This window comes from Phoxinus phoxinus, assembly GCF_949152265.1.
Source record: "Phoxinus phoxinus genome assembly, chromosome: 2".
Lineage (NCBI taxonomy): Eukaryota > Metazoa > Chordata > Actinopteri > Cypriniformes > Leuciscidae > Phoxinus > Phoxinus phoxinus.
Genome location: NC_136877.1, coordinates 7461415 through 7487341, shown reverse-complemented (window position 1 = coordinate 7487341; position 25927 = coordinate 7461415). Strand labels below are relative to the sequence as shown.

At 38.3% G+C, this 25927-nt stretch overlaps 2 protein-coding genes across 7 annotated transcripts in view; one reads left to right on the top strand and one right to left on the bottom strand.

Annotated features, from left to right (window-relative positions):
• Positions 1-8968, top strand: part of pmfbp1 (polyamine modulated factor 1 binding protein 1) — a 215001-nt gene extending 206033 nt beyond the window's left edge. For all 5 annotated transcript variants that reach the window (XM_079589287.1, XM_079589286.1, XM_079589285.1 and 2 more), the window contains one exon: positions 6961-8968. In XM_079589287.1, the coding sequence (XP_079445413.1) occupies positions 6961-6963 (3 nt within the window). In that variant the 3' untranslated portion in view covers positions 6964-8968. The remainder of the gene's footprint in view (positions 1-6960) is intronic.
• Positions 8969-18107: 9139 nt separating this feature from the next.
• The window catches only part of dhx38 (DEAH (Asp-Glu-Ala-His) box polypeptide 38), a 39121-nt gene continuing 31301 nt past the window's right edge, over positions 18108-25927 (bottom strand). For both annotated transcript variants that reach the window (XM_079589331.1, XM_079589330.1), the window contains exons 25-27: positions 23838-23933; positions 22871-22992; positions 18108-19322 (exon numbers count right to left, since the gene is read on the bottom strand). In XM_079589331.1, coding sequence (XP_079445457.1) covers positions 19241-19322; positions 22871-22992; positions 23838-23933 — 300 coding nt within the window. In that variant the 3' untranslated portion in view covers positions 18108-19240. The remainder of the gene's footprint in view (positions 19323-22870; positions 22993-23837; positions 23934-25927) is intronic.

Genomic DNA, 25927 nt, shown 5'->3' with positions numbered 1-25927 from the left:
GCACAATAACGTGTTAAAATAAATCGCTATCTAGCTATAGCTATTAAAAAATAAATATCAATTATGGTTTCATGCCGACTTCAATTTTATATTAAATGTTATAGTAATATGGAAGGGGAAAGTGTACATCTCAGATTCTGTAACTGGTCACCATTTTGAGTCTCTTTTCATTCACAATCATTGTTTGTTCATGTTAGTTCACCGTGCATTGACTAATATTAACAATATTTTAATAAAGTATTCGTAAATGTTGAAATTAGCATTAACTAAGCATTAATAAATGCTGTATAAGTGCAGTTCATTATTAGTTCATGCTAACTAATGTAGTTAACTAATGAACCTTATTGTAAAGTGTTGCCAAAAATATGTTGTCATCTGCCCTGTAGCACTCTTATTTTTCATAATATTCATCTTATTTCATGTTAACTGCAGCACCTCATATAGTTACGGTCGTCATTGAGTGAATATTAACATTCACCTTTGTGGCTAACAGGCCGTATCACATTCTGCCCCGAATCTTCCATATAAACAGCTCTTATATGCAGGTTTTGCCTCGAATCACCTGTCCAGTTTGATCTTTCTTCTCCTCCTCTTATATTTCCTGAATGACCCAATGCTGGCCATTTCCTATTACACCTCTCTCTTTCATTATTTTTTCTCTCTTCCTCCATTCTCTGTTATCCCGTCCTCATGCATAGCATCAAGCGAGACCGTCTTTGTTGTGATTAGGTTGGTATTTCTATCAGATGCAGAGAAAAGGTGTCCTATAACCACAGTTGAAGGTCCGTGTCACCATTAGCCATCTCATTCTGGAGTGCCTGTCCTCTCGCTGCCGAATGATCCGGCTCTGTAGGTACAGGCTTATCCTCTGTAATAGGGTCTGATCTGATTCACACTTGTGAAATTGGAAAGGAAAAGTTTAGAGATGATTGAGAACTTTGGCCATGGTAGAAGCCGAGGGCTGGAGCTGCGGCTCTGAACCCAATCATTCAGGCATTGTTGACCGTGCTGATGAGCCCGTCCTGCGGGGTGGAATCCATTCTGCTTCCTGTTTGTTCTGAAGGTCCAGAACCTGCTCCACATGCCACCTTATATTCCATTATTGATGGAGAGAGTCAGAGACCTGCTCAGGGCCTGACTTCACAGAGGTATACTACTTCAGAAGTTTTATTTAAAGAGAAGTTGAAGAGCTGGCATTGTTACCTCAGAAAGAGTCTCGACTAACAATGCATACAATGGTTGTAGGTTGCATGTTCTCCCAGTATGGAAACAGCTCACCCTAAAATTGAATGTTCCTCATGTTGTTCCAACCCTGACTGCCTTGGAACACAAAACGTGTGACATGTTCTCCGTCAGGTTATATGTCGGTGATATTTGGTCATGTGACACTTGAGAATAAGTTACATTTGACATTAATTGAAATGCCACCAACGACATACATTTTTTTATGTGTTTGTAGTCCATTTGAGATCTTTGGTGGGCATGAAGATTGTCAGTAAATAATAACAAAAATTTTAGTCTGTCCCTCACATTTATCGTGTGACTTGGAATATATATCCATATATGAAATATTACTAAGCAGTTTTGTTAATATATATCATGTATCAAATCATGTGGTACATGCAGAAAAAAATATTCAACTGGAAATGATATCATAGGACAGCTCATGACAATGTATCTCTTAAAATATCAGATAATTTGACCATTTTGTTAAAATTTCAAGGTTAGTTCGGGTAAAAATGTCATGTGGTGCGACTCCCATCCCGAAAACGTCTTCTTTCGTGATATTTACTTTTTATGAAAATAATGATAAGGATTGTGTGCACTTATTTTGTGAATTTTTTGAATATTTTGCACTTGATGGTCACACCACATTAAATCAATACCAAGTATTCTGTAACAGTGTTATCTTATTCATATACTATTATAGTATATATCAATACTTTGAATTAGCATTTGTTTGTATATTTTCGGCTTTCATTTAAATCTTTTACTAATTTGATGTTCTTTTGTCATTTTTAATACTTCTATTAAGCTTTAATTTCAGTTTTAGATTTAGTAATTTTAGTACCTCAACTGAAACGTTGTTATATGTGCAACATTTCTAATTTTCGTTTAGTTTTAATACATATTTTATTTCACATTTTTTAGTTATCAATAATATCTCTGATTTCTAAGAACTTGGCACATGTGTTTTAAACTAGATTGTCGATAGATTTTCCCTTTTCTTCATCATGGGCACTCTTTACTTTGACCCATTATTGACCCATTTCATGCTGCTTTAATTGTGCTTTTTTCATATTCATTCAAGTGAACTATATGGAAAAGAGGGACCATTATATTCTTTAAAAAAAAACATTGGTAACACTTTAATTTAAGGTGACGTAGTTACACGTTACTACATGTACTTGATATAGTAAATTATGCAACTACTAACCCTAAACCAAACTCTAACCCTAACCGTAACTCTATAGTAAGTACATGTAGTTAATTAATATTACTCAGTACTTGAGTAAGTTCAATGTAACTACATCACCTTAAAATAAAGTGTAATTGTTTTATGGTTTACAGAAAAAAGGTATGATTTGTAATAACATGAGGGTAAATAATTATCAAATTGCAGAATTTGAACTATCTCCTTAAGTGTACATTCTTGTTGATAGATGTGAAACCACTCGAAAGGACGAACAACAAGCACACTGCCCATTTGCCAAGTTCGGGTAGCAAAGTGAAGCTCAACTAATGTACTTCTAGGACACCCCAAGTTCCTTCTGGACTCTAAGAGAGACAGAGTAAATACAAATAAATAGATAGGAGAGGAAATGGCTTGTAGGCATGTGGATTATTTATGACATGCCAGGCTCCTTCTGCATGCATGGATTCCCAGCTTTCATTAAGTGTCATTACTAGAGCTCTTAGGCCAGGTGTGGCCTTACAAATCTGCTGAGACCTGACATACAGCCCGGGACGGGGCCACATGTATATGGATGGACTCTTGCATCCTTTGGATGAGCCGATTTGGCTGTTAGTAAATACGTAACAGTACCACTGCTTGATTTGTTGTGATAAATAACTTATAATAGCCTCAGTCGCTCCATCAGAAAGGGATGGCCGTGTTTATTCCGCTGTGGAGGAGGGCATATATGGCCGTGTTTAATGGCTGGCCTTGATCAAGATCGCCGGGAGGGATGTTTATCAGTGCGCTCTGAGCTTTTTTTTTCTCTCTCTAATGTATACGTTTTTGAAGAGAACTAAAACAGACGCTTTTACAAGACAACTTTCCCCCCCAAACCCTGCTATTCATTAGCAATTTCCACTTTCCAGTTCACTTCGTGCAGCGTCCCCTGATTGATGGAAAGCCTGCCATGTTTATTTGGATATCAGGGAATGAAATATTCATATTGTACGCTTTTCCAAGCAGAAGTTATCTGGGTGCAGCGTAAATGGTACTTGGGATTAGATTTTCACAGCAGATTGCAGTTATTAAAGAGCAAAAAAGGAGGGGGATACAGGGAAGCTGCCATCTTCTGGGGAGGTAATCTATTTCTTTTCACGCAGACTTGGAGCGGCTGCATAGCCTCTTAATGCACTGGAGCAAAAGTGCTTTGGTCCGCAACCTTTCACGCCTTCCTCTCCCTTTTATATGATTGAATACTTAATAACTTTGACTTTGCTTTGAAAGCCTGCGCCATGGGGCCTGTTGGGGTTCCTCGTGGTGAGGCTGGTGTACCTGAGTGTTTGTCTGCTGCTAACTGCTCTTATTACCGGCTGTCTGTCAGCCTTTTGCCCACAGCTCATCCAGAGTCATTTGTGTCCTCTGCACGTCATCTCCCACTCTTTATCCTAATATCAGTCTGACTTTTAGGCTGTTTTCTCCACTTAAGCTGCTTTTTTTTTGGTCTCTTATGATTGTTGCTTGTCACATTGTACAATGTGACCCAGTGAGATCTTAGGTAAAAGCCTAGGCAGACTTTGCCAAATCAACGGTTTGTTTTTCAGACACGTCTGGTCACAATTGACAGTGTTTAGGTGATCAGTACAGCCCGTTCTCATGAACGTGTGTATCTAAACTACGAATGTTATTTCTCGTGCCATTTATACGCCAAAAATTGTTTTTGCGTGCATATGATACGCACTTTATAGCGTGTAATACGCACGCACTCCCCACCCCTAATCCTACCCAAGGGTTTTCAGTGTGTAGCATGCGCATGCAAAAAAAAAAAAAACGTTTTCAGTGCGTAACATAGATACGCACTTTCATGAGATCGTGTTGATCAGTCACGTGATGTTCTGACATCCTTATCAGTTCTGCATGCAAACATAAAAAAATAATAAAAAATCTTTCCTTTTCCTTTAATCCTCCCTTGTCTGGCTTATGCTACTCTGAGCAATGCCGGGACTTTGTATTTTGACCACTTCTTGCACTGTTTTTGCCTCTTCACAATGACTCTTGCTTTAGTCCTCAGTTGTAAGTCGCTTTGGATAAAAGCGTCTGCTAAATTACTAAATGTAAATGCATGCATGTGTACCAAAAAAAACTGCGTTGTTTTAAATGCTGCACATGCAGAACTTTTCTGTGTGCGGAACGTAATTTCAAACTCAGTGTTGTTTAAACCAACATGGCTTGTTTTTTTCAACTGCACTACTGTAAATGTACCGAACCACCATTTTTTGGCTTCACAGTGCATGGCTGCGATTTCACATTTTTGTAGGAGACTAAACTTAGTAGAAGACTAAAATTCATCAAATTAATCACCCATTGCTAAGCATGTCATAATAAAGCCCTAAGTATACTTATAATTTTACGTGTACACTAGTGTGTGTGTACAGTGCATGTGTTATGTTGATTTCATTAGCTCACATTATGCTCTATGATTTTTTTTATTTTTTTTTTTACTGTAATTATTTGAACCACAAGGTGGCAACACTGACTCGAGCCGTTGTTTCACAGTCAAAAAACTCGATCAAACAAATGGAGACGCAACAACAGAAGCCTACATCGACGAGGATTGAAAGCTTGAAAAAACTTGACAAACTTGAAACATTGCAGTGTGTGTGTGTAATCTGACTGTGTTCGCGCATGCTAAGCATATACTTCACACTAAGCATTCGTGTCAAAACTATAGACTACTTGGTAGTCAAAGTGATCAAAGGCTGCCCTACGACAAAACAAATCCTTTACAAATCCTGAAGTTTGTCTCAAGCGCGACAAATGTGGCACACTTTTTACTAAGCTTTTGTTTAACTCTTTCCCCGCCATTGACGGAATTTTCCGGCTTTACATGTTTTCACTGTTATACGGTAGGGGGTGCTATTACACATCTTCTAAATGAGTACAGAATCTTCTGATCAAAACACAGGTGAAAAAGGTGCAGAAACGAGTGATCTCATATGTTATCATATGCATATGTAAAATAACACGATCATCAACATTAAACAGCATATAAATCAAAACTGCCTAACGTTACTGAATAAAATGTTGACCCAGGACGAGCTACAGGACTGTGAAGCTTTGGGGGTGTTGCAAAAATGCTGGCGGGGGGAGGGTTAATATCTTGGTCCAAATCTGACGTCACCCCTGACCTAACTAGCCTCTTTTCTCATTTTACCTTTGAATCCCAAACCCCAGTATGTTGGCGTCACTAGCACTGCGAGTACTAAAGCCCACACTTTTCCGGGTTTTTTTTGTCACTTTGTATTCATCACCAAATCTTTAAATGAACAAAGCAGCACTTGAATTAGTAGTTCACTTCTGTGACTTGGAACAGACTGTTCCTGCCAACTGTGACCACCCCAGACCAGCTTTTGAAGAGAACTCGACGGTTGCTCTTTATAACCAAGAAAGAAAAGAAAAAAACTCTGACGTCAAATCCACTTCCGTTCACACCAGAAGCTTTGGTGTGAAAGTGTCCTTAATGAAGTGCTATCTATACCACCGTAAGTGCTCTGGTTGTAAGCTTTTTATTCAGGCGGTAACTGTCTCTCTCTCTCTGACACACAGATCTCATTAGCACGTGGAGTGCTCGCAGCCTTCGCTGAATGTGACCCTGCCTAATTGTGCAGCAGGTTCATTTGCTCGCCCGGCGTGATGCAGTGATTGCTTATTTGTTCTCCTCGGGGCTTCTTTCACACATTAAAATGATTGACTCATTTCATTCAGGGTACATTTACCGAGCTTTATTTGATAAGCTCATGCCCAAGGTACTCACATCCATCTTATTCTCATGCTCAAAAGTTATAATGTCTACCACTGTGGATTATTATTCATACAGCTGATTGTTTCCCTGGTTAATTATCTGTGTTTGAATAATTTTGCATGCGCAAGCCTGTTTATCCTTCCGGAATTAAACAGCACAAAAGGTCTCGCATTAGCCATGCCGCTGAAGTCGCCGACAAACCCATTGTATATGTTAAGCTGTCTGGCGGAGACAGCGAAGAGTTCGGGGAATACGTGCAACGGTGATTTTCTCCTTAAATAAAGGGTGAAATTTACATGCAGCCACAGAGACGAGGCGAAAAAAGAGATGCGTATTTGGCTAATAAGCTGAATTTATTTCCAGAGAGAGCAAAAGGCTCGACTAAAAACCTTGATGAGCTGTTCAAGAATGAGAGTGCTCATTATATTTAGGGAACATGGCACAGATATCATCAGTAGCCTTTGACCTTTCTTCTTCCATGCAAAAGTGTTCAGACCCTCAGTGCTCTCAGAAATGAAAAGCAGAGGAAGGAAGAAACAAAAGCCAGCCGAGAGAGAGAGAGATAGAGACGCTGTCTGAATAGAATATAAGCGTGAAAGCTCGTTTGCATTTGAAAATGTATTTGCCGATGTCATATACACAAATGTTATTATGATGTGCATAATGGTTGTTTAGTTAATTGGAGAAGCCCATTGAATCAGTAATGACCTTGTTCATCATGAGTTGGCAGTAAATACATTTCAATGTTGTTTGCTTCTTACAGTGAAGAAAGTGTCAGAGGAAGAAGAAAGCACTTCGTGATCACCTCCAAGCGCGAGTGCCTGGAACAACATGGACGGCTACATGGATGGATCTCTTGGATCCTTTCTGACTCAATGAGTTTCTAGGAAAACATTTTCTCAACTGTCTGACATACAAACCTCCTTTTCTGGCAAATTCCCAACATTATGTTCAAAATGTGTTGTTATGGTATGGATAGTTTTCAAAAACTTGCACTTTGAAACCATTTTTTTAAAAGTTTGTGTTTTCAGGCACCCAAAACGCCATTGTTGTGTAAATGAACGGCCAAAGTGGCATACAATGTTTTACATTTTTAGTTGAAGATGGTGTCGTGTAAACAGCCCCTTGGTGTTTCAGCATAACCTGATATAAAATCTTGTACATTCAGTTTTGTTTAGTTTTTCACTATGATCAACTGTATTTGAGGTTGTTTATTCCAATCAGGTACATCAGCGAGTGAGCCGTTTGATGGTCATAGCGCACCCGCCCTAGAAAAGCCCTGGGCAAGGTGAAGTAATTACTGTCGCAAGGTCAATTGGTTCACTACACCTTGCTGAAACCAGTCTAAGATGGTTTGCTGGTCTAAGCTGGTTTAGGATGACCTCGCAGGCTGACCAAGCTGGACTTTATATGATCTCTTCCAGCCTGACCAGACAAAAAAGAGCGAAAACCACACTGGAAGACCAGTTAAAGCAGAGCTATGCATTTTCGGGAATTTCTTCGCTGTATTCTCGCTTTTTGCTCGCAGGTTTCTCTATAGAGCTCCCCTACAGCTTCGGAATAGATATTCGACAACACTGTCGTAAAAACTCGTTGGCGACTTAGATACCAGAGGCTAGTAGATCAACGACATCAAAGCAGACGGGATATTCTTTAAAACGTCTTCTTCATTCGGGTTCGAACAGCGTGAGGGAGCGCAATAATGACAGAATTTTAGCAGATTTATTTTGTCGTAAAGCAATTTGTTACATCGCGAGACATGATATCACACGATACATCCTGACGCTGAGGCTGGTGGCTTGCCAGCCCAAAGTTGCAAAGGTGTTTTTTCCGCTCACAGGCACCAGGGGGAAGCGAGACGACCACCATTCAACCCGAAAAAAGTCATATAACCATTCCAATGACTCCGAAGCTGTTCGGTAAATTAACCGAAAAAGAAAAAAAACGTCATAGTTCCCCTTTAAGAGCAGCAAGCCATCTTACACTGCTTTAAGGTTTTTCCCTGGTCGCTTTACTGCCATAACCAGACAGATTTTCTTGGTCAACCAGCATCTGAGCAACACAAACAAACCTGGACCAGCATGAGAATCCATGTACTCATCTTCGACATGAGAAAATCTCATATGTTGATACAACTTGATTTATTTCTGAATAGCTCTGCACTGAGTATCTGATTCCCCGCGTGTTCATTTAGATACGGACATTAGCTGCTGATTTATTTTTGCATTTCAAATGAAATTTGTAGACATACAATACTTCATATTTAATGAACATTCTACTGTGAATTTTTTTCCTAATTACATTATAGTTTACAGAGATGAATGTGAGTGTAAATTCTAAAGTTTCTATGCTGCTTCTGTCATAGTTTGTGGTTTAGAAAAGTTAAAAGTAATACTCGTATTTGTACATGAATCAATCACATAATAATGCCTCGTATGAATGATGGCCTAATATATAATATTTTATTGGATTTTACGTTAAAGAGGCAATGAAAAGATTTCAGTGATGTCATATCAGTCAGCCAGCGACATTAATAGCATTTTTAAATTATTAAATAATCTCATGCCTTATTTGCTGTCATCCTGCATTTCCTATAAACACAAATCAGTCAATAAAAGTGATACATGTTTGTATTCGGCTGCTTTCGTAACTAGCAAGGATTAAATGAAAGCATTTCAGTGGATGACACGGAAGACAGCAGCAAACGATCTATTTTCCTAACATGTCAAGCACATGCTTTCATTTTCTATTTCAGATCATGATGCTATTTAGAATAATATCCTCCTGCTCGAGTTGTACTGATACTTGTGTTGCGCTCACATATGCAGAGTGTGTGTGGAGAGCGTGTCAGTGAATGAGAGGGCTTGTTTGAAGTGTTCGGAGTCAATGAAAGTTGAACACAAGTGACAAGCAGCGAAATCAATATGCAACAGTCAATATCCAACACTAAAGGTGCCTGTAGAAACTAATGGACACCAATATATGTTATTAATACTCCGGATTTCCCTGTGCACTGTGTGTGTTTAAGGCCAATTCTTGTGGGTTTAAGGCCAATTCTTGTGAAACAGACTTCACAAACACATTGGTGCCCTGAAGCTACACAACCATAATCGCATGCAAAACAAGGTTGTGATTATGTCGTAAATAATGAGGAAGGACTGTGAACAATAGCGTAAATAAAATGCGGGTCATATGCATTTGTGTAGTAGGTACTGCTGATTTTCGCACAGCTCATTTTCAACCCAATGAGTGGGTTGTTCCAAAAAAAAAAAAGGAAATAGTGCGACTTTATTCATGCAGCATTATAGACGACTCATTTATGATTATTACAATTAGGTAACAAGTGACATATTTACAAATTTTAAATAAGGGCTGAAGGTACTTAAAATTTATTAATAATATTTTAATTACACCATCTTTTATTCAATATAGGACTTTTCAGTTTGAATCACTTGTACATACACTGTAAAAAATATATATATATTTTGAATTGGTAAACAAAGATTATTGGAGTAGGTTTTACAAGAAAATGCTATTTCAGGCTTTCTACTTTTAAAAAAATCACATCACATCCAATGTGTTACTTGTCGTTTCTTTGTAATTATTTGTTGAACCTTACAAGCAATTTCTGAGTGAAAATTGTTTTAAAGTAAATCCTAAATTTTTTCAGTGCAGCCTACATTAATTATTCAGAAATACTCTGGCTGCATCTGAATATGCAGATTTCCCCACATATAGTAGATGAAAACAGTAGCCTATATGAAAAGAGTATGTCCAAATTTGTCTGCTGTCGCAAATTTGTCTACTGTCGCACGCACGCTCGCTGTTTATCTTATATACTGTCTATGTGTTTATCCAGCACCGGCTTTGGAATGAACGATGTCCACAGACAAGGTATGTTGCATGATTTCATGAAAGTATGATGTAATTGCGACATCAGAAACGAGAAAAAAAATTAAAAAGACTATTGTAACGCTTGAGGTAAAGCAAGTCAAATTTGTTGTTTTCTTATGTCTCATTCGAACTACAGAAACGCGACCCGGTCTGGCAAACTTACATAGTGTGGTTATAGCAGATATAGGGCCGCAAAACGAATCCAGAAGTGCCTTTCACCCTGTTACGACTTGATGAATCACTGATACGGTTTTGGAAACATTATTTTAAGGTACAAAAATGTCTTTAGTGTTCCTTTTTATGGCAGTCAAACGCAATATGATGATGAATATTTTAAGTCCGGATTACATTCGTACTATATAGAACATATAACGGTCGTGAGGTTAGAACTTATTTAAAAGAAGTACCTACTCCGAGTATTCGATTTCAGACGCAGCCTGTCAGTCTGCATAGTGAGGATTTTTCAGCAAGTTACATTGTTACGCCAACAGATGGCAACAAATAGCTATGAGTAAGTCTTTGAATCATTCACTCCAATCCGACTTGTTCAATAACAGTAGTTGCATCCGGAAAAACTGACAAATGCAGCCTTCGGAGGACGCATCCCAAGGTAGGAAGGCATCAAAGCATGTCCGAATGTGATGTTAGGTTCACTTCAAGTCTCTTGAGACACCTTCATTTGATCGATTTGTGAAGCCAGCATAGATGTATCCTTTGCTGCCTTTGATATCCCACAATCCTGTGCTTTCCATTCTGTGACAGTTGAGCTAAAAACAAATAAAGATGGCGTCTGAAAGTTGCGGTTGGTGGTCAGTTTTTGACCCAAACCAACATTTACTTTTGATGTCATTTGCAACATGTAATTACTATTGTAGTAAAGTTATCATCAAAACTTTCTCTATTTTGCGCAAACGCTGCCTACAGAGTCATTGTCTGAAAGGGCACGAGGCAACAAGTCCGCTGCGCTGCCTAAGGGTACGTTTACACGACAACGATATGCTTAAAACTGAGACGGTTTTCCTTTTCCGCGTACACACAACACCATTGTCAACGATCCCCATACACACGGATCCACGAAAACAGCTAAAAATGCTGTATTCTGCTGCCAGGACATGCCATTGAACATGTAATACGCATGTGCATGATATCATAGTTTTCAGAGATTTGCGTTTTTATTGTTTACACGATTTTAAAAACTTTTTCACCGTTTTCAAAAACGTGCACTTTCAACTCCGTTTTCAAAAGTTTGCGTTTTCAGCCACCCAAAACGCCATTGTCGTGTAAATGAACGGCCAGAATGCATAAAAAGTTTTAAGGGACGTTTACACGACACCGTTTTCCACTAAATACATAAAACTTATGCGTTTTTGGTGGTTCGTTTACACGACAATGTGCCTGACTTTGGATGCCTGAAAACGCAAACTTTTGAAAACGGGTTTGAAAGTGCACGTTTTTGAAAACGGTCTCCGTGTGAACATCAAAAATGTGAATCTCTGAAAACGCATCATGCACATGCGTATTACATGTTCAATATAGTGTTTCAACGCCATCTAATGGTCTGGCAGCAGAATACAGCGTTTTTAGTCATTTTCGCGGATCCGTGTGAATGGTGATCGTTTTGACAATGGTGTCGTCTGTATGCGGCGAACTCAAAGGAAAAACCTCAGTTTTAAGCATATCGTTGATGTGTAAACGTACCCTTAAGTTTTTAGTTGAAAACGGTGTCGTGTAAACAGCCCCTAAGTTTTCGGAAACAGCCATTGATTCCTTCAGGGACAAAACACCACTACTGAGCGTTGCTGGAAGACCCGCGTCTTTGTTTGAAACTGCCTGGCTGTGTCGGTTAAGAAAGCATAACTGAATGTTTTAGGCATTAGGCTTTCCCATTGAAAGTCTGAGTGGAGACTCACTCTTTATTGCTTTTCTCTTTGTTGACAAATACATGACATGATCCTTCACTCTTCAGTCACCCTAAATCTCAGAGCAGAGCGGAGGACATCTGGTCTAAACCCCTTTGTAAAATGAACAGGCTTCAAGACCCAAAGCATCTTGGGATCCCAGAGCTCATCTGTGAGGTGAGGTTTTACTCTTAAGCCACTGGCTCCTCTTCGCACAGACACCAAGGCCATTATAATTCACTCCATCATCACAAAGACCTTCAGCGGAAATCTCTTGTAAAGATGACTGCTGGCACTGCCATTCAGGAAGAGGATTTTAAAATGTCAGCCAATATCAGAGATTTGCCTCATTAAAGAGGGTGAGGGAAGCTTCTCCCAGAGACCATCATGAGAGGGAAGAGAAAAATAGTGTATGGTGGTCTGTCTATTATTTCATATTGCTAAAAACACAAAAATACTATAAACTCAGTTTATTTTCAGGGGAAATAGGGTACAAATTAGAACTAACAGATATAATTTGCTCAGTGGATTCGTTGTTTTTTCTGTTTTTTTCTCAATTGCTAGGACAATGGTTCTCAACTGGTATGGCCATGGGACCCACATTTTCCCATGGTCATCAAGCCACGACCCACTATATGTACACTATATAGCCAATATTGGGACACCCCTCTAAATCCTTGAATTCAGGTTTTTCAATCACTTCAATGGCCACAGTTGTATAAAAGCAAGCACCTAGGCATGCAGACGCTTCAACAAACATTTGTGAAAGAATGGGTCGCTCTCAGGAGCTCAGTGAATTTAAGCGTGGTACCGTGATAGGTGTGCAATAAGTCCATTCGTGAAATTTCCTCACTACTGAATATTCCACGGTCAACTGTTAGTGGCATTATAACAAATTGGAAGCGGTTGGTAACAACAGCCACGAAGTGGTAGGCCACGTAAACAGAGCGGGGTCAGCGTATGCTGAGGTGGACAGTGCGCAGAAGTCGGCAACTTTCTGCAGAGTCAATGGCTACAGACCTCCAAACATTGTTTGGCCTTCAGATTAGCTCAAGAACAGTGCGTAGAGAGCTTTATGGAATGGGTTTTCATGGCCAAGCAGCTGCATGCAAGCCTTACATCACCAAGTGCAATGCAAAGCGTTGGAAGCAATGGTGTAAAAAAGTGGAGACGTATTCTCTGGAGTGACGAATCACGCTTCTCTGTCTGACAATCCGATGGACGAGTCTGGGTTTGGCGGTTGCCAGGAGAACGGTACTTGCCTGACTACATTGTGCCAAAGTTTGGTGGAGGGGGGTTTATGGTGTGGGGTTGATTTTCAGGGGTGGGGCTCGGTCCCTTAGTTCCAGTGAAAGGAACAATTAATGCTTCAGGACACCAAAAGTCATTTTGGACAATTTCATGCTCCCAACGTTGTGGGAACAGTTTGGGGACGGCCCCTTCCTCTTTCAACATGACTGCACACCAGTGCACAAAGCAAGGTCCATAAAGACATGGATGAGCATGACCTCACAAATACGCTTCTAGAAGAATGGTAAAAAAAATACCCATAAACACACTCAACCTTGTGGAAAGCCTTCCCAGAAGAGTTGGAGCTGTTATAGCTGCAAAGGGTTGGACAACTCCATATTAAACCCTACGGAGTAAGAATGGTGTGTCATTAAAGTTCATGTGCATGTAAAGGCAGACGTACCAAAACTTATAGCCAAGTGTATATCGTACTTTCTTTTGCCTGAAGTGATACAGCGCGCACCGCCACATTTGCGCGTGCAACTGAAGAGTGCACGCTACAAGCACAGTATAACGTCTGACTGACAGGACAGGAAAGTTATGTTTTTCTAAGGTGAGAGACTTTTTGTTTCGTAACAAGTTATGAAAGTTACGTTTTTAGACACTAAGAAGTGACAGTAGTGTCAACAGCACACGCTCGTCTTTCAAAATAAAAGTCTAGCATCAGAAAAACATTTAGAATTGCGTTTTTTGTTGTTTTTCAAAACTTTTCAAACTCCGGTTCTCATGACCAAACGTTCAAAATCCACTAAAACTGCCAAAACACTTCAGCCCATTTTCACAGACAGAGCTTAAATTAAGCCAGGATTCGGCCTTAGTTCAATTAGGGCATTTAAGTAGCTTTTATAAACATGCCTTAGAAAAAAAAAAACATTACTGTGTGTATCTTGAGACAAAACAATGGCACTGACATGTTTTAAGACACGTCTGTGCAAAATGCCTTCAGTTAAAACAGCTCAAAGTAACGTACATTTTAGTCTGGGACTGCCTTAAGCCTTGTCTGTGAAACTGGGGTACGTCTCAAATCAAGTCATTCTACCACAACATTAGAAAAGACTTTCACCCAACAACACACTTTGTCACTCATTAAACAATGACCTAAAACTCAAACAGCAGGTAGTATTAAACTATGATTTCTTTTGTAAAATTTCTTTACAAAACAAGAAAAAAACAATGGTTTTGTCTGTAATGTCTCAAACATTATAATCGGTTAACAATACATCATGTAATATGTAACCTATTATGCCCCGCTTGTGTTGTTCATGATAATGCCTTACAAAATGAATAAAAAGCCAAACACTCTGAATCGAAGGACATTTTCTTACACAGGGTCATCAATCATAATTATAATCAGAGTGTATTACCTCACCTCTGCCTGATGGACGTCTGATTAAATGTCCCCTGGCTGTGGTGAATAATTGAATTCTGGGAAGTATGTCTGGTGAGATCACACTAATAGTGATACAGAGTTGATCTTCCGGCTTCTCTTTGAGCTCACCAGGTATTTTACTGCTCTGGAATATCAGCTGTAATTGGAAAGGGGGGGGGGGGGGGGGGGGAACACCAATTAATGGGAAAATAACTTATGACACCTAAAATGAATTTTTGATCAAAGGATAGGAGCAAATCTTATGAAAGCATGTTTATAGAGGTTACAGAGAGCTCAGTGTTCAGTTATGAGCACGGTTCAGTCCACTGCTGTTCTCAGATCAGCCCTGCAGGTGTCAGTGTTTTCACTGACCAAAATTAATAGCCTGAAGACAGCTTGACCGCTCTGGGAGAGTTATGAGCTGTTCCTTCTCATTTTATTCTGCAGCAAAGATCATCTGCAGGTAATAAAAGGGAATCTGAACAACACGCATTGTTTATCACTGATCTTATGGCCAAAATTGAAATGTTCATCAGTGCCAAACTATAACTGTAACAACTCAAGAATTGGAAAAAATCCAAGTCCAGGCACTCAGTAGGATGCAAAAGTTAAAAAGCCTTTATTATTTGGGCTAAAACATTAAAACACCAACGCGTATCGGCCCACTGGCCTTCATCAGGGTGTTGGTAACAAACAGACAGAATCAAACAATACTTATAGTTGCATTGGTTTCAGGTGTGCCAATCTGGCACTTGCAACACAAATTCTTGCCACTATAGGCAATAGTTCAGGTAATGTCTAATGCCAAAGGTTAAACCATACAAATGCAAGGCAAAATAAGAAATCTCCAAGTGGAAAAAATAGGAGTAACACCAATACAAACATCTTGTGTACTCCACACAATATGTCCCAAGAGTCAATAAATGTGAATAGGCTAGTGACCAATCATACTTCTAAATTCATACATTCATGCAAAAACTAGTCAACATTCACGGACAACAACACATTGTCCCTATTGAGACACAACCATTACAAAAAAGGTGTGAGGTCAAAATCTTCATTAAGACCTGGATGATTAGTGGCCCTCAAGGAATAGATCCAATACGTCTCCCTTTGTTTAAGGCGTTTGATTATATCCCCACCCCTGGCATCAAGGCGAATAGCCTCAATGCCCACTACCCTTAAGGTCGAATCACTCCCATGTCCTGCGTCTCTATAATGTTTGGCCATTGGATAGTTCATATTTCCAGTCCGGATGGCATATCTGTGTTCAGCTACCCTGTCTCTTAGTCTCCTTTTAGTTAGGCCTATATAAAAACAGCCACACGTACATTCTAAACGATAGACAACATGGGTAGTATTGCAATTTATAAAACTATTAATAGTGTAAGTCTTATTGCTAAAAACATCCATAAATGTGTCAGTCTTAGCAATATTCTCACAATAATTACAATTACCACAACGAAAGTTTCCTTTGGGTTGACGAAGCCAAGTTTCACGTTTAGGTGCAGGGAGGTAACTTCTTACTAACTTGTCTTTAATTGTGGGGGGCCTCCTAAAGCTGATCCCAGGGGGTTCCGTGAATATTTCCCGTAAAGTCGGGTCGCATTCAATGATGTTCCAGTTTTTCTTTATAATGCGTTTAATCTGGACAGCCTCCTTGCTGTATAATACTCAAATTAATAATTAATAACGACCTATACAACTGTATATCCAACCTTACCCAAACACATACAGTCACGTTAAAGTCGGTATTTAACATATTATACAGCTACTATAAGCATGTGTGTTGTTCAGCACCAACCTTACTCGGATACTTCTACAGTACACTCCCATGTATTGCTATTTGCAATACATAAAACAAAAATCACCTCTGCTTGATTGTTATATCACCCAGCGATATTTTGATTAAGGCCACATGTGTTCAGTAAAGCGTTTTTTTAGCCAGCTCGCCTAACTTGAGAGCTCTTTGTTGGTGGCTATAATGCAAAATATCCACAGAAGTGTTACTATGTGCTCCCATCGAAAACTTTATTTATTTATTTGTTATGCTGGTCTTTGAAAAAAGTGTTTTATCCTGCTGCAAATTCCATGAAAATGCATTTCTGCAGGAGCTTGAACACTTGAACAAAGAAGTACCTCTATACTCTTTGACATGAATGTGGGTAAGTTTCATAAATAAAATAAAATAAAACATTTTGAACAAAAATCGTATTTTGTTAACGACATTTCAGCTGAAATGTGCGTAAGAAACGCTTGTATCGCTCGCTTCTGCTTCTTTCTATTCATGTTTTGATCCTGAGATTCATTCTTTCAGATGTGTAATAGCGCCCCCTACCACATAACAGTGAAAACATGGAATGCAGAGAATTCCTTCAATGGAAGGAAAACGTTGTTATAAATGCATCAATGGTGGAAAAAGTTACTGGAGGAATGGTGGAAAACACTGCAACATTCCATAAGAAATTATAGTAACGCTATCCAATAACCTGTGCTCTAAGTGGAAGAGAAAAAAGTGCGGGTTCTTCTAAGGGTTGACATATAGCGTTTCCGGGATGGGAATATTACTATAATATGGGGGTCAGAATTCGGAACAACACCGGTGTGTACAGGCCCACTTCGAGCACTGGTAATAACTCACAGTTTCCTAACATTGCTCATTTTGGATTATGGGGTTCTGCAGTTTAACTCAACACACCTGCCTGTAATTGAAGTAATCCTGGCGACCTTCAACAGAAATCTCTTGTGTGTTTAATTAGGATAGAAGCTCAAGTCGGCAGAAATGTGGAAGGTGAAGGATTGACACCCCCGTCTTATGGTTTGTGTGAAGATGAATAACCGAGGATATGGATCATGTGTTTTAAATCAGGGAGCCAAAATGTGCCATGCTGGGCAATAGGCTTCTCACTGATAATACTAACTGTACTGACTGGATTGTTCATTAGAGTTGCCGGTTGTCATAGTTTCAGGGGAAACTTTTAAATCCCTAGTCATTTAAATATTAAGTATTAACTAAAGCGTTCACATACTGTGTGTGAGCAATAAATTAGCATGATTTTTTATGACTAATTGTTGCTAAATGACAACTAGATCTATAGTGATTTTTATAAATTCATATATCATAAAAAAGCCACATTTTGAAGAAAAATATGTTTTGTTTTTCAAAGACTACAACGTGCATAAGCAATGCTTTTGTCGCTTGTTTCTCCTTTTTCTTTGCATGTGTTTTAATACGGATTTGCGTAATAGTGCCCCCTACCCTATAACTGAAAACACCGAAGAAAATTCCGTCAATGGCGGGAAAGAATTTAAAAAACATCCATAGATATCACTGTTCATACTGCCGTTAACACTTTCTCCGACAAGCGAAAGCGACGAGACCAGTCTTCCTGTTTTTGACCAAGTTTTGTGCAAATGTATTAAAATGCAGTGATCCAATGACCACAATACAAAGTGCCGCTGTGTTCACTTCTTTAATCTTGAAGATAAAACCATAAAATTGAATCACAGAATGAATTTTACATTTTCAAAAATATGGTTATTCCTATTTTCCTGCGAAAACATAATTTGCCAGAGTCTAGACATGTTTTGACTTCTGCATATCTAAATCATAAAAAAAAGGGAAAAAAAAAAGAAAGAAACACAATATACAGATATGCTGTACACTAATGAAGTTCAACAGACTAGTTCAAAGCTTCCGGAAACACAAACAGAACAGCAGAGGCCTGAAAATCAGAAAGCAAGCGAAATGACCCTCAGTGGAAAGCAGTTGATCATGTTGTGTGTGTTTTTTGTGGATTCTCAGCATAGGCCTGTTATCTCTGTCAGTACACAGTAGATCTGCTCAATGACTTGCAGCCCAATTGCATCAAAGACGACACAGGGTTTGACCGCCGCCTGGTCAGTGTTGATTCCAGCAGTATGATGAAATATTCCAGCAATGTTTTTTGTCAGAATAACAAAGACATGCTTCATCCACAGGGGATTAACCTATCAAAGTACAGGAAGTTAATATTCATGGACGCTCTGTGTTCTCTGAAAGAATGATACAACTGCTGCATTTCACAAGCCGAAATATGAGAGGATGCGAATTAGAATTCCAGGGTAAAGTGAATATTACAGAAGCACATGAATAAATTTGCCGGCTCTGGTTTATACAAACACTTCAAACATAAAAAAAAAAGCCCTGTTGTTGGGCTAAGTATACTTATAATGTCAAATAAAGATTGTTTTCTTTAGATCAAGTGCCTTCAAAACTAAGAATGACGAAGGTGTTTGTTTTTTTAATTTAAGCATTGAATCAATGTAAGATCAGGAGCTGTGCAACAGTGCAAGCATCCACTTTTTTTTTCTTTTCTTTTTTCTCAGTCCAGACAGTCCAAAAGAAACAAAACAAAAAATACACTGTCTGAGAGGATGAGATGATGACTGGAAATTTTCTCCTTATACAATTGCTCCTACTGCTGGCCAAACCTGGAAGCTGCATGCGACAAACACTAAGATGATCATATTTAAAAAAAATTGCACTGAAAACAGCAACTGAACATAATAACATCATATTTTGCAATATTATGCGGGTGAAATTATTGATACTATAAGCCAAATCGGGCCGGTGTCCGTTTTGGCGTCATAGGCGCTTCTTCTTTTCTTCCTGGGGTGCAGATCTTGATTGACCTGATTGAAAATGAAGAAAAGACATGTTTATTACAAGATGTTGATTTAAATAGAAAGGTTGTGCATGTGACTGTAAATGTGCCATGCATCAGAAGTTGTGCGATTCGCTCTAAGGTTAAATGAGAAGAATAGACAGCGAGGAAAGGACAGTTTGTGTCTGTGGGGGTCTGATGTAGCTGACAGGGCGATGTATCATCTTTAATTACAGCAGTGCACAGCTCTCCTCCTCACACACACATCCATCGGGCCGTGACCCTCCAGCTCCACACACTCACACCTCCATCAGTTCACTTTCTGATGCTCAACGGTTAGCCATTGTAGACCTTTATTTAATCGAACATTCCAATTAACTAGATGCTTACATCCTCTGATGAAAATATGTGTTCGAAGACATCATTAATATTGCATGAATCTCTCCTTCAAATCTAAAGGTACTTGCTCACTGAATCCAAAATGTTCATATAAGTTTTTTCATATTCGTCATTGAATTGCTATGATTTGTCAAAACACCTCACAAAATGCTTGCTGCTACGAAAAACACAGAAAATCGAACCCGATCTTATGTATTTTTTTATAACAGACGAAAATTTCAGAGGCAGTGTGTGAACGTGATCGACACAACATGAGGTCGTATTGATTTTTTTTAACGAGTGAAAATTTCAGTCGACAATTTCGGACTCGGTGTGCAAGTAACTTAAGTCTGAGATTTGAGTTTGAATTTGATACACACATTTCTAAGGCCTCTAAATATGATCAAAACTTTGCTGAAAAAAACCTTTTGTACACATTCTACTACCGTACATGCCTCGTATCATCTGATTGATAGTTTATACTTTTTTTTTTAGCTAGTAAAAGGCCTTTTAGTATCATTCTGAAAAACTTGAAATCTGTGAAATATTTCATTATTTGTATAAAGTAAACGGAAGAACAACTTTTATACTGTTAGTAATATTTCTAGATGAACATTTACTGGACCTAAGCAACTTATGCTAACCTGACTATCCATACAACACGCATCGTGTTAAAATGTGAGTATCAAATAGGGCTGTAAACGATTAATCGCGATTAATCGAATCCAAAATAAAAGTTTGTGTTTACATAATATATGTGTGTATTGTGTATAATTATTTAATATATATATATATATATATATATATATATATATATATATATATATATATATATATATATATATAAATACACACGCATGTATATATTTGAGAAATATTTGCATTTATATACTGCATATATATTTTTATATGATTTATATTATATATAAACAACTATTTTATATATAAATAACACATTTTTCTTAAATATATACATGCATGTGTGTGTATTTATACATACAAAATAATTATACACAATACACACACATATATTATGTAAACACAAACTTTTATTTTGGATTCGATCAGGCTTTTGAGGAACGTTTATGTTCATTTCTCAATCAGCATTGTATTGCATTATATTACATATTTTTTATTATATGCTTGATACAGCAAACTAGTATTTCTTACCATATCATTTTAATGTATTGTCTTAAAGGAGAACTCCAGCGCAAAATGAACCTTTGGTCTAATTAAACATTGTTACCTAGTCAACCGTTATCTGAGATTTGTTTTCATGATTATCGAATGTAAATAGTTTTATCTCTAAAAACAGTTTAGCCTATAACGCTAGTATAACGCTAGTATATAGGGCATAGAGTAATGACAAATAAAAATCGCTTGTTAATACCACTAACAAGGCTCAAAATAGCCCCACACTAACACGGCAGCATAATGAGGGTCCCTACCTTCAAACCGAAGCATTGAGAACTTTGACAGTGTCCAGACAGTTTAATAAGAAGATAGTTTATACATACAGTCAACTTCACGTATACAAGCAGAAGCCATCTTTGAAAAACAGTCTCTATCAGTCGATCAACGAAACACCGATCCAAATGCGCTGAACTGTGTAGAATCTTATATGGTCCAGCGCATTTGGATCGGTGTTTCGTTGATCGACTGATCGAGTCTGTTTTTCAAAGATGGCTTCTGCTTGTATACGTGAAGTTGACTATGTATAAAATATCTTCTTATTAAACTGTCTGGACACTGTCAAAGTTCTCAATGCTTCGGTTTGAAGGTAGGGACCCTCATTATGCTACCGTGTTAGTGTGGGGCTATTTTGAGCCTTGTTAGTGGTATTAACAAGCGATTTTTATTTGTCATTACTCTATGCCCCATATACTAGCGTTATACTAGCGTTATAGGCTAAACTGTTTTTAGAGATAAAACTATTTACATTCGATAATCATGAAAACAAATCTAACGGTTGACTAGGTAACAATGTGTAATTAGACCAAAGGTTCATTTTGCGCTGGAGTTCTCCTTTAATTATAAACACACTAGTTTGTAGCGCAAACAGTTTTACCGTTACTGCACTTTTTACTCTTCTCGTTATTTCTCTGTAGTGGCATTCACAAAAACTGGCAACCACTTTACAATAAGTTTCATTAGTTAACATTAATTAATGTATTAACTAACATGAACTAACCATGAGCAATACATTTGTTACTGTATTTGTTCATCTTTGTAAACGTTAGTTAATACAAATACAGCTCTTCATTGTTTGTTCATGTTAGTTCACTGATTAATGTTAGTTAAATTATTAGTAAATGTTGACAAAGATGAATAAATGCTGTATAAGTGCAGGTCATTATTAGTTCATGCTAATTAATGTTAACTAATGAACCTTATTGTAAAGTGTTACCAAACACTGGCTTATTTCCGCATTGAAAAGTAAGGTGGATATGGCACTGATTTTCAAAGCATTTTCTTTGTCAGAAGTGTCAAATGTCCTCTGAGTGACCTGTGGGTCCTGCCGGATTGAGGTCAGGTGAGACGAGAGGAGCTGTGATCTCATCTTAGATCAGACGGCGTCTTCCTATCAGCTTATTTAAAACCCCATGAAGGCATCAGAACCCAAGAGGGAGGCCGGCACCTTAATTATCCATCTCCCCATCATGCAAATCAAAAGTCTAATTCCCACTTTTAATGTGATTATTGTCAGGACGTCCATCAAGCGGACAGTCAGCCGAAGGCTTTGATACGGAGATAAAAAGTCCTGATTAATTAATGAAGTGTTATTTTACAGGACACATTTCCCGCTTTTGTGGAGCTGACAGGTGTGTGTAAAATTAATTTCCCGGATTAGTCTGAAAAATTAGCGTCTGTCTCTCTCTTCCCCGTCCGAGGCGGTACAATTTAAATTGCTACAGTAATGGGGGTCAGGCAGGAGTCAATATTATTTCTTTTTCTCTCCTGTGGAGACGGGAGGTGAGAAAAGCTCATCATGGAGAAGACAAGGAGACGCTAGGTGAGGAAAGAGATGAGGAGGGTGTGAGGGGGATAATAGTCTTCCCAAAAATTGCGACATTAGTATTTCAGCACGGCAGCCGTTTGATGGCTTCCTTCTAAATAGGATGATTCCGATTTCATGAGTGCGAGGAGGAAGTGACTCTAAACCCTGAGTGACAGCAGTATCTGTGATGGCTTAAGTACCTGACACTGCCCAGGTTGTTCTTCCTGTCCTGCTCCTCTTTCCGTGCCAGGATCTGTTGTTGTGCAAGGGACATCTCCTCCTCCATGATGGTGATCTCCTCCTTGGCTCTCCTTCGGTTCTCCTGGAAGAGGGACCAGAAGTGAGCGAGACCAAGATAGAGGCGAATGTGTACTGTAAGGCTGCATCCCAATTCGCCTACTTATACTACGCCCTAAAAGTATGTACTCTTTTTGTGAAGAAAAAGCACATACTTTTGAGTGTGTAGCAAAAGAGTAGGCAAGCTTTGGGACATACTACTTCCTCATCTTTAATGAACAGATCTGTCACCGTAAACTGCCCTGTCAATCATCTTGTCACAGATAAAATCCTCAATTCAATCTAATTTAATTTCGTACCGTTTCGGAGAGAAATGTAGTAGCACGTTCATCTGCCGGTCGCGGGTCTTTCATGCGGAGACTCTAATAATGTGTTTGCAATTTGAATATAATGATGCATTTTGATGCAGAAGTTAATGGCTAAACGTATCTTTACAATAGTTCACAATGCTGCTGCAGATGCAATATAATGTAGACAAAATTTAATAAATACATTTTCGTCAGGTTAGATACTGATAATTAATCACTCAAACCCTTTATCTAAGCCTCTCTACATAACGCCGGACTCGCGCGTCCTCCATGTCTGTAGTTTTTTAACACTTTTCACTCATGTTTGTAGTTCTAACCGAATCCTCGTCCAACGCGCGATGGGTTGTGGGCAATATTAGCCGTTAGAGTGTTCATCGATCTGCACTTCTGATTCTGACCGGAAATAGTAGATCATCCGGGTGTCTTTGGAACACTCATTTCAACATACTACGATTCGGGAAGTACTAATTATATTTTCAAATACTATTTAGGACGGATAGTACGCGAATTGAGACGCAGCATAAGTGTTGAATCTGTGATATTGAGGAAGGATGTTTCTCACCTGTCTGCTCTTGTTTGCATGTTTGATACTGTAGAACATGGGCCCAAGCTCAGCCAGCCACTCGCCGTCAGCTGCCGTCACACACTGCATGTACTCCTGAAACACAAACACACACGTGCGTGTCATCAAATAACTCTTCACCAGGGATTTAATATTCACAATATACTGAACAATATTTGATGTGTGTGTGTGTGTGTGTGTGTGTGTGTGTGTGTGTGTGTGTGTGTGTGTGTGTGTGTGTGTGTGTGTGTGTGTCAAAATTAACGCATTAACACGCGATTAATCTCTTTAATTTAACATGTTAAAAATATGTAAAGCAATTAACGCAGTATGTTTTTTTACATCATGCTTTGGCTAGCGTTACACTACTATACGATCATGCTCTTATTAATGCAAATGCTTTTAAACCATTCACGCATAATACGACACAAAAGAGAAGGAAGTGCTGTACTGGCGCGCGTCTATGAATCTCCTGTCTAGACTTGTGCCTACAGATTCAGACAGCGGTTGAACAGACAAAAACACACACAATTATGCAAAATTTTGTCGAGTATCCTCACAAGCACAGTCTTAAATAAGGTAAATGAAGCCTTAAATGAACGTAAAGAGCCTAATAAAGTGACAGCAGCCTAATAAACCTGCTGCGGTCTGTTATCAAGGATAATCAAAGAACAAAAGACAGAGAAATTCATTCACTCACTGCTCTTGACTGAATAACATTTGTGGCTTTAAGGATTCATCTATATTTAATTTATAGTTTATGCAGTGAAGACTGAAGTGTTTGATAACTTTATTCAATTTCTGTATATATCCTACCAGAAAATAGTATTTTTTTTAAATATTGCACAATTTACTAGGTTACAAAAACAACGAAAGCAATTACTTTGTGCTTTTTGACAGGGCAAGTAAAAATCTGAACCGGTCTGACGGGGCCAATAGAAAAAATTGATCCCTGATATGTTAAAGCGCACAGGGAAAAGTGATATTTATATTATTATAATGGGTTTATTTGAAGATTGTTTTAAGTTCACTTAAATTAAAAGTTGTTATTAGGGGTGGGCGATATGGCAAAAATATCATATCACGATTTTTTTCAGGAAAATCACGATTCACGATTTTATCACGATTCCTTTTCATGTTGGTTTTACTATTTTGCAAGTGACTGAGCATCACAGCCAAACTAATGTCCCTATTTTAAAAACAAAGCCTTAGGTAACAAAATATAAAATAAAAAAGAATGGCAGACATTTAGGCCAAAGTGGCGAAGATAAAAAATATTTGTCATTTTCTTTGTTATTAAAAATTAAGAACAAAGATACACATACACAACTTAATATACAAATTAAATAAACAGTGCTTTATTTTTTCAGCTACAGGTGTATTTAACAGCATTGAAGAAAGTCATTAAATGAACAAATATGAAAATAAAACACAACATAGACTTTACTGTATAAATTTTACATTGATTCTTATTAAAGCTACTATTAAAGTTCTCAGTCAAGAGTGAGTGAGATGCTCTTTGCATTTTGTTGTTTTATTAACAGGGATAGTTCTCCCAAAAATTTAAATTCTCTCAAGCCGTTTTAAACCCGAATAAGTCTCCCTCTTCTGTTGAAAATAAAAGTTATTTGGAGGAATGTTGGGTAACCAAACAGTTGATGTACCCCAGTGACTTCAATAAATAGTTTTTTCCTACTATGGTAGTCAATGGGGACCAGCAACCGCCCGGTTAGCCACACTCCTCAAAATATCTTCTTTTGTGTTCAGCACAAGAAAGAAATTAATACAGGTTTGGAACAACATTAGAGAGTGAGTAAATAATGACAGAATTTTTATTTTTGGGTAACTGTCCCTTTAAGGACAAGCGACTGCATGTTTACTATTAGGGCTACTGTCACTTTAAGACCTGCGCGCAACGAGTCTACACGCATTTGACAAGCAGATTTTTTTCTTAATTTTTTCTATTGTTCTTTCACTTTAGACATAACCAACTTTGTTTATGTAAACCTTGTGTGTATTTGACAGTATTAGCGCAATAAGACTCGAAAGATAACTTAGCCCAGTAATCAGGCGCTGTTATACAGGCTTTT